At 44.4% G+C, this 12985-nt stretch overlaps 1 protein-coding gene across 16 annotated transcripts in view; it reads left to right on the top strand.

Moving 5' to 3' along the window:
• The window catches only part of MAPT (microtubule associated protein tau), a 91576-nt gene that overhangs the window by 36622 nt on the left and 41969 nt on the right, over positions 1–12985 (top strand). For 4 of the 16 annotated variants that reach the window (XM_050935044.1, XM_050935036.1, XM_050935030.1 and 1 more), the window contains exons 1-3: positions 977–1083; positions 7371–7460; positions 11539–11625. In XM_050935044.1, coding sequence (XP_050791001.1) covers positions 1053–1083; positions 7371–7460; positions 11539–11625 — 208 coding nt within the window. In that variant the 5' untranslated portion in view covers positions 977–1052. Of the gene's footprint in view, positions 1–532; positions 641–709; positions 822–973; positions 1084–2253; positions 2415–7370; positions 7461–11538; positions 11626–12985 lie in introns of those variants that run through there. The other 12 variants (XM_050935039.1, XM_050935038.1, XM_050935032.1 and 9 more) reach the window with 11 other exon arrangements.

The following is a 12985-nucleotide window of genomic DNA, read 5'->3' as shown; positions in this document are numbered from 1 at the left end:
GGCTAAACTATTTAATGTGACTTCTAGAAGTTTCTAAAATGTTACGACTCCCTTCTCCCTTGGGAATTTTAATTTCTGCCACTCAAAGAACCTGCTTTTATCAGCGGAGAGATACTGAAAATAATCATATGTGTTTATAATGCAGCAACAACTGAACAAAAACCCCTTCCTCAAATTTCAAAAATAATGGTTTGTACAAGTGGCATATACGGAATACATGGCGGGGTGTGTGTGTATGTGGTGTGCAGTAGAGAGATTATTGGCACTTTTGCAAATCACTCCAAATAATGCTTCAGCCGTTGTGGGTAATGCCCAGCCATCTCTAACTCAGAGCAATAAAACCTTCGAACCACAGCACCGTGCTGTTTTCCATATTAGCTATAACCCACCAGCTGCCTCTTCCCCCGAGAGGCAGATCCTAACTCTGAAGTACTCAGAGTTTTGAAGAGCCCTGAAATGTTGTCAAGGGTGGGATAGGCTGTTTGTTTAGATAAAATGCCTGCTTGACAGGAGAGGATCTGTTGGAAACTGATAAGACCCTGAAGAACGTGCCTATCCGCTGCATAGGGGGTGCTGCCAAAGTTTAAATACTCAAGACATCATTACCCTTACTATTCATTGTGGAAGCCTTTGGATCAAGGTAGGGCTGCTTTCACTTACTTTTAAAGAAACTTGACTCTCTTCAGTTAGCCAAGACGGAAACGGTATGGGGCGGCCTTACTTTTATGCTATTCTCTGTCATGGCTTGTGATACGTGAGTGACTTCAGCACCATGTTTGCTTAAGGAATCGGTCCTGAAATGGGCCATTTGTTGACCAGAGGCAAGTAATTTTATTCAGTAAATTCCATTCAGTCATTGAGACGGTTACCTAATTTGAGAATGGCGCTGGAATTTCCCGGTTAGAATAAGATGCAGCTTGAACATAGAAGAGTTTGTCTGCTGCTTGTTTTGAACGGAAGGAATGGGAAGTCATGGTTACGTTGCAGAAATTTGTAGGCATCAGAAGTCTGAGTGAGTGTGTGCGCGCCGGAGTCGTCAGTGCTTACAGTTAATGAAGTGGAACAAACGAAATAGAGGGAGAGGTGGGTGAAATAATCCAGCAGAGATGTGTAAAATGTATCTATAGTGCAGGTTGTTGCGTTCCTTCCTCGTGTATATAATTGTACCAGTCTATGACCTTCATATTTTAAATTTTGCTGGAGAATCATAGTACTTAAAGATCATCCCGTAGTAGAGTGCTCTTCCCTGTTTCTTCACCGAATTGCCGTGTTTCTCTGTTCCGTGTGGTGGTATTAATGGATGTATTTTTCTCTGATGAGGTTCCAGATGGAAAGCCACGGGGACTGATTTCTACTGTTATGCACAGAATAGATGCAGTATCTTCAGGCCTTGTGGAAGTGCAGGTTTCCCTGTGCTTTGTTTTCACTGAACAGTTCTCTGCAGGGAAGGCTGGCTTTTGTGACCAGCACACCTGTCCAGTGGGAACAGGGCTAAACTCACATTTGTTCTTGCTCTGGAGCACTTCCTCCCCTGTCCCCCGCTTTTTCTTGGCCTATGGACAATGAGAATAGGCTGTCCTTTCACACCCTACCATCTGGATTTTGGAAACAGAGGGAAGGTCACACTTTTCTGCCAACCTTCACGACCATGCCAAGTGGTGTTCTCCACTTGACTGTGTGGGAGATGCTCCTTCCTTCTCACTAAGTGGGAGGCCAGTTCTACTATCTCAGTATTGCCACTCCCCCAGAATTTAAAAAATCATGTACCAGACCCCATAAAATCATGAGGTTTTAAAAAATGATTTGGGGCTTTATTTCTTGCCTTCTGGCGTTGGAGCCATGGAGTTCAAATTATGTTTTTCTCTGCGTCCGTTAGGTCTAGAGGCTTTATTTATTTTTTTTAAATAAAACCCTAAGATTCACAGGTAATCACGTGATTCCAGCAGCTGGAGCTTTAAGATAAAACACCTAATAATAAAAGAAACTCTTCTTTCTCCACTGCTGAGAAGACAGTATCTCTTCTCTTCTCCCTAAAATGGACACCAAAGGAAAATCAATTTGTCTTTGAATTCTGATGTAAGTCTTTCCAACCACCCGAACTCAGAGGTTCTCAAGCTGTTTCATGGTGTGAACCCTGTCATTTGAGGGGGTTGCTTATGAACACTTCCCCTCCCATTTGGGACTGCATAACATCTCTTTCCTCCTTACCTGGCAGGGAGCTAGGCTGGCTGCGCCTCCTCCTTTTCTGGTGTCTTTGATAGACACCCAGTCTCTTTTAAGTACTTCTGGACACCTGTAAATGCCGTTGGAAGCCAGGTGGAGGAGCCAGCACCATGTGACCAGATATCTCTGCAGACCACCAGCAAGTGCTCTGTAGGCCAACGATGGACGAAATCTAGAGACTTTCTCTGCTGGTACTGATTCCTAGCTTGCGACTGCTGTTTTGCCATTACATCTTTGATACTAAATGTTGTATTATGAGTGGAGGATCTATGCTCACAGCAATGCTTTCCACAGAAAAAGCATACTAGCCCTCACTCCTGTCTGTCTGACTCCAGCCATGAAGCCTTACCATCCTGTAGGCACCCTAATCTGGAATTCTCAAGGGCTTGTTTATACAGGGATACTTAAGAAAATTAATCCAAACTGACTAAGGCTATGTCTATACTACAGAGCCTACGTTGGCATAGAAGGAAGGACAGAAGGAATTTTTCTGCTGCTGTGGGAACACAAACGCCCCGAACAAATTTAACTCTTGTCAACAGAAGCAGCCTTCTGCCAGCATAGCTGAGCTGGCATAAATTTAAAGTGCAGACGAGACCAAAAGGTGTGAATTCAAAGCAGATTATTTTTTTGTGTCCCTATGAGGACATACTCGTTCAGAATTGAAATGATTTTAATTCAGTTTAACTTAATTCCCTTTGGAAGGCTGAATTGAGGCCACTTTAATTTTGAATGAATGTGTTCACACGGGATTTAATACAGTTTAATTGATTCCCTTTGAATTCACACCATTAGTTAATTTGGATTAATTTTGTTGAGTGTTCCCATGTAACCAAACCTTAAAAGAAACTCTTAAGGCTGTGAAGACCTCACTCAGCATTTGTGGGAGAGGGGAAGACAGTCTTGGGGAAATGTCACTGATTTTTGTTAGAAAGGTTGGCTAGAAAAAAGGGAGAATTAAAAAGGAATATGCAGTTAGTGTTTAGATACAGGGCAGCTAGTTCATGAGCTTTTCACTTCTGGGTCAGCAGGAAATGTTGGAAAGTTGATAACACCTGTGGCTGTCCAGTGAAATTAGTTGATGGATCTCAGGTCAAATGCTAGTAGACAGGTTTCCTCATCAGAAATGTCTGTCACAATTGGTATTAATTGATCCTTTAGCTGACATAGAGACCAAAGCCTGGCCTTCCAGGGGGCACAATAGCAGGCAGCATTGTAGGAAAAGTGCCTACCACGTCATCTTTGTTGGGCCTGTTTGGATAGAAGATTCCATCTGGCATTGTCCACACCAGAAAATTGCCACAATTTAAAAAACAAACAAACAAACCAATTCAACTATTGAATTGCAGACCTCATTTTCACTTATGGCAAACACCAGTTCGGTTTTGTGAACTGCCTCTTTTTTTTCAATATGGAGATAGGTATATCTCATACAACTGGAAGGGACCTTGAAAGGTCATTGAGTCCAGTCCCCTGCCTTCACGGCAGGACCAAGTACTTTCCCCCCTTTTTTGCTGCAGATCCCTAAATGGCTCCCTCAAGGATTGAGCTCACCACCCTGGGTTTAACAGGCCAATGCTCAACCACTGAGCTATCCGTCTGCCTATGGTGTGCCAGCTTAGCAGGGCTGGTGCAACCATTTAGTTGGACTAGGTGGTTGCCTGGGGCGCCAAAAAGCACCCCCAATTTTTTTTAAATGGTTGAGCAGCCGCTGCTGCTAGGACAGAGAGGGAGTCTGAGCTGCCGGCGGGAGCTGGCAGCCCAGGGTGTCCCCTGGGTCAGGGCACCGCCGGAGGGGGTGGCAGGCAGCTCCCGTGGAGCTGCCGCAGTCATACCTGCGGGCAGTCCACTGGTCCGCGGCTTGGATGGAGCTGCCGCAGTGGTGCCTGCGGACGGTCGACTGCTCGCGCGGCTTGGGTGGACCGCCCGCAGGCACAACTGCGACAGCTCCATCCAAGCTGCGGACTAGCGGACCGCCCACAGGCACCACTGCGGCAGCTCCACTGGAACCGTGGGACCAGCGTGCGGGGCGGCGAAATTGCCGTCCGCCTAGGGCGCTCAAAACCGTAGCACCGGTCCTGCAGCTTAGTAGTTACATTTTATCGCTTACATGCTTGCCAGTCCTAAAAAAGCATCAAAATGCAGCCTGCTGTGGACAGGATATAATCAATATGATTCCTGGAGCTCCAGAAAGAGATTGGCCAGATAATTAGAACTGTTCGTTTGTCTTAGGTGAGCAAAACTCCATTAATGCTTTTTTTATCAAGTGCAGAGAGCAGGTTCTGACTTTTCTGTCCGCTTCAAACATCAATTCTTGTGGCTTATCACGGTGAGTTTTTGCAGGGCAAGTTCTTGAAGGTTTTCTGTGCAGTTCAGTCAGATTTTGTAGTTGTCTAAAGCAGAAATTAAATTGCATAGACATCTTCCTAGTGGAAAAAAATCTTGAAGAGTTGAGATCCCTCACTCAGTTCTAAAGATCCAGTTAATTTATTGCCAGCCAACAAAACCATGTGAGCTCACTTCCTTACTGCCAGCATTGCTGGTATCAGCTCCCTCCCATCCAGTTGTGGGTAAACATGGGATAGGGTTATTAATCACTGTCATTGACTGTAATTAGAGCAGCTATCATGAAATCGACATCACTTTTAGTGAACAGTTAGCAGAATCATGGTCTCCGCTTAGCAGAACTGGATAATTTTGTCAGCACCCATATACCGTAAATTAAACAGGATACTGGTTTTCCTTTGCACCTTATTCTTGGCTCTAGTCTCCCACAACCACTTCTTGAGGACGTACACTTAGTTTCCCTCCTGGTTCCTTACCCCGAGTGCTTTGGAGAGGGAGCTCCCTGGGGATATAAGGAATCCGTGGACTTTTCCTGAGAATAAAAAGAATATTTTACTTGGACTTACCTGAACATTGCCTTTCTTGTCGCAGGAAGGCTCACAACAAATACTTGGGAATTCCTGCTTCCCAATCCTATGCATAGACCACTAGACCATTCCTGGCTACAAAACAGCTACACAACTAGGAATGTTTATTAATATTTATTTATATTGTGGGAGTTTTTAAGAGCCATAGACTGAGGGCTTCATGGTGCTTAGGTGCTCTGCAAATGCAGAGCAGAGAGATTCCAGTCTAAGTAAATCTCCTACAGTCATACAAGTGCTTTGTTACCACCTTAAATCTTTTTTCTTTTCGTTTCTTTTCTTTTTTTTAATCACTTGTACATGCTTCCAGCTGATTACTCATAATGGCAGGCCATTTGTCCTGTGCAGCACACATTCATGAAGACAGAAGACAGTGGTCCTTGCCACAATGTTGTGTGTGGGTGGAAAATGTTTTTCTGCTCTCTCTTGTGTGTTAAAATCATTTGAATTCTTTCACACCTGGATTTGCTCTGAGTCTGCACTTTTCTGGGTCATTTAGGGATGCAAATTAGCTTAATTGGCAAATGCACTGTTCAGATCACCGGGGCAGAAATAACTTGCTAGTAAGCCAGGTAAAGCACCCCCCTTCCTTTTGTTGTTGGCAGACACTTCAGCACCGATTCAGGTCATCCAGCTCTGAGAAGATTTCAGGACTTGGAGAGTGATTATTTTATTTTTTAATTTGTGCCATAGGACAGAATTCTTCAAATTACATCAAACAACAAAAATACAGGAAGGTCGAGGAAGCTTTTAATTAACTGTGCAAAAAATGTGTGAAAATCAAATGGAAAAAGAAGAACTCTGCTTCCTATAATGCTCTAGATCTAAGGATCACAGTGTGCTTTGCAAGCATTTATGAACCGAGTCTGCAAAGGTCACTGTTTCCTCAGTTACTCATGGTAGAATTTGTTTTCCTTTCTTTAAAAAAACAAACCAAACCCCTAGGAAATAACATTAAGCCTGCAAATTCAAGCACTTAGAAGTTTAGAAAATGCCAGACTCAAGCGTGCCTGTAACACTTTGACCTGGCCCTCTTCTGTGTATGCATTGAGATAGTTAGTCTTTCATTTATAGATATACATGCATACTGTTTTCCCGACAGAATCCCTGCCTCCTTCAGCGTACAGGATGAATTGTGCTCTGTGAATGAATCCGGGTTCATATTGAATGAGGCTGTGGTCTGTAGACCTCTTGTCTCCTTCACTGTAGAAATTCGAAGGTGTGTAATGTCAGGGACAGGAGACTGTAAGAAGAGGCAGAATGATCTTGCTGTTAAGTCATTTGAGCTCAGTTCTGCCTCTGGCTCTGCCGCAAGACTTACAGTCTATCAAGCAGTTTGCTGCGGAATTATGCCACAGAGCCCCAGCGTCCCAGACATAGGCTTGAGAAAATTGATAGACCAGACAATGAGCCATGATGGGTCCTTTCCCCTGGAAGTTATTAAATTACTTGTGTAACTTCAGTGGTGCATTGGGTATGAAGTTGCTTGTGTCCTCAGTCTGCTGCATGAAATTGGTGACACGACTTGATATTTTGTCTCTTACGACTTGTGCAAGAATGATTAGCTCTTCACGTTGGTCACAAAAATCAGCTTCTTTTCACAAATGCAGTTATTGCTCTCTGTTGGGATTATAGTTGCTTTGATCTCTATGCCTATAACTTGATACAACTGTGGGTTTTTTTGTTATTTTTTAAAGAGCATTCCCCAGTTGATGTCAGCCATTTCAGAATCCTAGACACCATCTTAATGCTTTTGCTTATCTTGTTGTTCTGGTAAATTTAAAAGCTGTGGACAAAATTTGCTTCTGATAATAGGTTTAGAGGAGCTTGATAGGGAATAATTCTGCACTGGAAAGAGAGTCTAGTAGTCAAACCTTTATCCAGCTGTAACTTATGAGAGTCAGTCGAGGGACCACTTTCTTCAGCACGTACCTTGAGCTGTAACCTGTATATGATCATAATAGTGTGCTTTTTCAAGTTTCTCTTGAAAAAGTGAATGAATTAAATAGCTTGTTGCAGTAGCTTAAAAGACAGCTAGTTATTAATGGCCATCTGATTCCCCCTCCCCCCCCCCCCCAAAAAAAAAAGATTGTTCCTGAAATTAAACTGATGAGCTGAAAATGCATCACAGAGCAATAGGAGTGCAATAATTTGAGTGCAGGGGAAGGTGCATTGCATGAGGTTGTGTGTAATAGTGTTACATTTTTTCCCCTTTAGATAACTTTTGCAACAGGATGGCTGAGCAACGTCAGGATTTCAATATGATGGAAGACCATTCAATGAGCCAAGCTAAGCAGATCCCATCAGGTGAGCCTTATCAGGTGGGGGTAGTCATGGGAGAAGGGGAGGACCTTCCCCCACAGGCAGGTTATTTTCTCTCTAGGAGAATGAGGATAACACAGCTGGGAGATCTCAGTACAAGGAGACTGAGGTGAGATTGCTCATAGAGTTGACGCCTGGGAATATGTGGTTCAATTAAAGGTTAGTCTAAAGTCTAGGAAAGGAGACTGTTTTGTGAATTACTTAGGTGCCGAGACATCCTCATGCAGTAAATGAGCTTCTTTGTCTTCTGGGAGATAAACATAAGATACATTCAGATACTTTATAGCTCAAACCGAAGTCTGGGGTTTGGGCTTGGTGACGGAATCGCTGGGTGAGATCCTATCCCCCTGTTATGCTGGAGGCCAGACTTGATGATCATAATCATCCCCATCTGCCGTGTGCTCTCTTTCCCATTCAAAGGTAAGTATCAAAAGAAGAAAAAACACTTGAGTCGGTAGAGTGTGTGAAATCTGTAAAAGGCTGTAGAATCTAGCTCGGGGTAGGCAACCTATGGCACACGAGCTGATTTTCAGTGGCACTCACGCTGCCCGGTCCGAGGGGCTTTAATTTTAAATGAAGTTTCTTAAACATTTTAAAAACCTCATTTACTTTACATACAACAATAGTTTAGTTATGTATTATAGAAAGAGATCTTCTAAAAAAGTTAAAATGTATTAGTGGCACGCGAAACCTTAAAATAGAGTGAATAAATGAAGACTCGGCACACCGCTTCCATAAGGTTGCTGACCCCTGATCTAGCTGCTCATAGAAAAAAGGTAAAGGCTGCTTGGGAATTGAAAGGAGGTAAAACAGGCTTTTCTCAAGTCCAGTATAGAAGGGACCAGGGTGATTTGATTTTTATTTTTTAAATGTAGAGTAATGGCTTCTTTAATAGACTGAGGCACAGGACTGAGATTTCCCATCCCTCCATGTAGCACCTCAAATCCTCTCTAGTGTACTAGTTCTCTTTGTTCATACTTAAAAGACTTATGTCCATGGATGTGTAGATGAACTACCTCCTGTTCTGACACTGGCTTCCTTTTACCTCCTCTAAACATGGTTATAAACCCTTCCGCCCTTTACAGGGTTCAGAAAATTAAAAAGTCACTAGGGCAGATCTCTCAAACTTGTATCTACCCCGTTTATGCATGATGGCAGCCATCTTTTCACCCATTGGTTGCTGGAAAGGTTCAGGAGTCTCTGGATAATCGCTTAGAGATATTGGGACAGTGAAATTTGGGATGGGATGAGGAATGGAGCGTTGATTGTTCTAAGTGAGCTGGCAGGAATGCCGAGGGCGCACTCTGAGCATTTAGGTGGGTCTGTTGCAGACAGAGGTGGACGAGCTGGTTTAAGTTAAAACAAGAATCTCCTTGCCCCTGGAAGTGAACTCTGACCCATTCTGCACGTGTGAAATGACTTCACCAGCTTTCCTTCCCAGGTGATGTCCTCAACCCATGGCCCATTAAGTGGGCCCTGCCTTTACCTTCAAGAGACCCCACACCCAGCCGCAGCTTGGTGCTAATTGTTGTCATGATCATTGAATGGTCAGTGGAGCCTAGTAAAGAGGGTGCCTGAGATGCCGGGCCCCACTTTTGCCCATACAGAAGGGGAGGAAGGTTTTAGGCTTCTTCTGTCTCTGCCTCTATTCCCTCCACTCTCCAAAAAAACTACTCTGCTTACCAGAGAGGAAGAGAGAGGTGGCTTCTGCTGGCATGTAAACATGCGAGGAGGTGTGTGTGAGAGAGAGAGAGAGAGAGAGAGAGACTGACTGAGGTCCCCTTTCCGGGCAAGACTGGCCCTGGTAGAAGTTTTGGATATTTTAAAACATCTCATTGACAAAACTGCACTCACCTGCCCCTCCAGTCTCTAGGCGGAAGCTGGCACCTCATTTAGAGAGTGGAACTTACGACTTTTTGCCCTTTCGATCTGAGCTGCTGTGACGAGAGAACCATTTTACAATGGCTTCAGTGGGCTAAAGGATATAATCCCCCTGTGTGTGCAAAGGATCAGGTAGAGCTTTTCTCAGAGCCGTTTAAACGAGGAGCTCTTACTGTCGTCTTGTGAAGACAGGAAGAGCAGTTTCCCTGTTGTGTAGTGAGTGGTGTTTCCCTGAATGCTCTGCTTCATCTCTCTGGGGAGGATGATGCTAAGAGAAAAACATCGCAAAGCCGAGAGACATATTTTTACAAGTAGACCCTTGGCTTGCGCTGGGGTCCAGGGCTCTGGGACATCACCTAAGCAAGTGCTAGTGGCAGGTCTGGATATTGTAGGGTGCTGTTCCCAGGGACCTCTGTTCGTGTGTTGGAAATTGGCACATTTCTGAGGTTAGTAGCATGCACGTGAATGGCGTCATTTAGCAGTGTATCTCGGAGGGCTTTACAGACATGAGGTGATGAATCCTCACCCCCTACTGTGAAATGAGTATTATCTGTCATGTGTGAGGAGACTGAGGTACAGGGGGGATAAATGCAGGCACAGACCTTGGAGGTCCCACGGTGAGTCATGGCAGGAGGAGAATCGTCAATCATGAATGCCAGCCCCCTTGCTCTAACCACTAATCCCTACTCTCCCATCTCGACCTGGGAACAGCCCTTGACTGCCAGGCTTCCGCCACTCTGCTCTAGCCACTTGTGCCTCCCTGTGTCTTTTTATGAACATTCACCGAGGAAAGGATGGACTACAGTATGTGTCAGATACAGTGGATGTCTGGCCTCACCAAAAATTAGATCCAGAGAGGATTTCCCCTGTCCTCTAGGCATACCCAATAACAGCCAATGAGTTTTTATTCTTTTGTCACAGCTGAGAATGCTGTCTCCGTTCCTTCGCTTTGCCCACCTCAGCCCTCCTGCTTCTCCCCTACTGCCTGATCCTTGAAGTAGATGGGCTCATCTCTTTCCTTCCCCCCGCCACTCCCCAACCTCCTGCATCCTGCCTGGCCTGTGTCGCCTTCTCCCTGCCTCCTGTCGTCTCATTAATACACAGATTCTCCCTATTTCCCTTGGAATCATTTGTCGCTTTCCTAGTGACTGCGGCTGTAATAATGCAGCAGCATTCATGTGCATTCTGTATTCACGAGTCAGCTCAATTGATGATAATGCTCCCCAAAAGTGCTGCCAGCAGACAGCTTCCTTCTCTTGGGTAGCGAGCCAGGACAACTGAGGAAAAAGCTGGGAATGTGGAGAAGTGGGGAAGTTTTCTCCAAAAGAGCTCCTCTCACCCCGTGTTTTAGGCCTACATTTTCACGAAGTCTTTCCCCACGTATTTAACAATCCGGCTCTCCCACCTGTGTAGTCATGGGGACAGATGGTACTCAATACTCCATTAATGTGGAGCAACATAGTTCTGTCTTTTATCTGCCCCAGGTACAGTTTGCGTCAGGCAAATGGGGTCCCTATGTTATGGACCGAGTCTGTGGCACATTCCAAGGACTGTTCTCCCTTCCAGGGCCAGGCCCCTCAAGATTGGCCCTCTTATCCAGTCAAATCAGCAACCTTCTATCAATGCCATAGTTTCAATTCTCATGCACCAGAGTCCAAGAGTCTTTGCTTGTGTTAGCTTGATAAAATTCTTCGTAAATCAATTTCTCCTGTTCTCCTTGTTTTATTTGCTGGAACTCCTTGAAAAGAGTGTCCCTGTCCTTTTTGCTTGTAACCCAGGCTCAACATCATAATCCATATGGAGCACTGAAGAATTCCTTGCAAGTGCTTTCCCTCTTATTCATGTTTTTAAATCAATGTAAACTGTAGTGACTCACTCAGACTGATGTAATCTGACATCTGTGGTCTCCCGGGAAAGGTTTTATTGATTGATTGAGCATTGCTGTTTCTAGATGTGCACTGCATTGGATTGGTTGCTCAGCAGATTTTGCTTTTGGCTTTTTTTTCGGTGCTCTTGCTGAATCTGTAACTGGCACTTTAACACTCTGTGAACATCGTACTATAATTGCCAGCTGCAGCCATCTAGCTTTTCAGATAAGGAAATGGGGATGGGCGAGGTTAACAGAAGAGCCCGCTAGACATAGCCAAGGATCTGTTCTGAGTGCTCAATGTATGTTTTCCAGGCTATCCCCTGCAGATACCAGTTGACGATGGATCGGATGAGCCCATTTCCGAGACCTCTGATGCTAAGAGCACCCCGACTATGGAAGGTGGGAGCTCTTTGTCGTACTGCTTTTAAACAGTAATGGCTGGTGCTGTTTCTAAGCATTCCTTAGAGATGCGCCAGACCATTTTCTAAAGGGGGGTTCCTGAAGAGGCATGGCTGTCTTGTGTCTCTGTGCTGCCAGATAAATGCTCTTTGTTAGTTTGATAATCACGAAGGAGAATTGCCCACACAGACACCCTTGGAGGATCAATTCCAGTTCCATTTCCTACTCCAAGGATTGCACTCTGAAATCAGCGTGCCCGTTGATGGCTGCCGAGTGTAGCCCATCCTGAGAGGGTAATTACCTCCACCGACTCGTGTCTGCAAATCCCTATTAATGTTAATGGGCACTAGCCAGCCTTCGGAAGCCATTATTAAACGGCTCACAAGGCAACACAGATTCTAACGTAGACACACAGACTCCAAAAAAATCATTAGGAAAAATGTCTGTGTGTCCTAGTTGCCTTTCCCTGGTAAATGACCCTGTCGCCTGCCAGGAGGAGTTAGATTTACATCAAGCCAGCGAGTGTTCTCCGTTTCCAATAGATATTTACACAGAAATGTCAAGAATTGGACAAGAAACCAAGCTGTGTTCCAAGGTGTCACACATCAGCTTGGAGTCTAGGCATTCGGTCCAAATCACCTCTCAGGCTAACGAAACCTGGGTTCATATTAGAACTTTTGGTTGCAAGATGTGTCTCCGCTACTCCCAATGGGAGTTTGGTGCCAAAAGACCTTTAAAAATCTGGCCCACAATGTTTAATATCCTACAGACATTTAAAGATTGTAGCATCAGTGGTGCTGGGGAAGCCTGCAGAGATCTTTCAACTTGAAATTCTATTCATGGGAGGCTGCTTGGTCGAGTTCCTAGAGCATAGGACTGAGCCATGAGACCTGGCTTTTAATACTGATTCTGCCAGTGACTTTAGCAAATCGCTTAGTTTCCTGTCTGTAAAATCGGATAATATACTTAAAAGGTGGGCATGGATCTTTGAGGTCTTTGGATGGGAGGAGCTATACAAAGGTGCAAAATATTATTCATTACATAAGTTTCTGTAGTTTATAGAGATTATTATTATTTATTTTTTTACTAGACCTTGACTTGTTCAGCAGGGGCTCCATTTCAGATTTTGGTGGTGGGGGGAGCAACTTTAACCATGATGTCTGGGGCTACGTAGGCACTTGAAAACTCTAGTTTTTGGCAGATAGCTTAGCAGTTAGCTGACAGGAGCCTTGTACCTAATTCCTTTATAAAAGAAAGAAAATTAAATAAATATAAGGCCCACTCAGCTCTAATAAAAACACGTTCTGACATCTTATGGCAAGTCACTTAAGGGACACTGGTTAGGTTTAAAATGTTAATG

The sequence above is a fragment of the Gopherus flavomarginatus genome, chromosome 25 (assembly GCF_025201925.1).
Source record: "Gopherus flavomarginatus isolate rGopFla2 chromosome 25, rGopFla2.mat.asm, whole genome shotgun sequence".
Lineage (NCBI taxonomy): Eukaryota > Metazoa > Chordata > Testudines > Testudinidae > Gopherus > Gopherus flavomarginatus.
The sequence above is the reverse complement of the archived record's forward strand: the minus strand, read 5'-3'. Positions and strand labels throughout refer to the sequence as shown.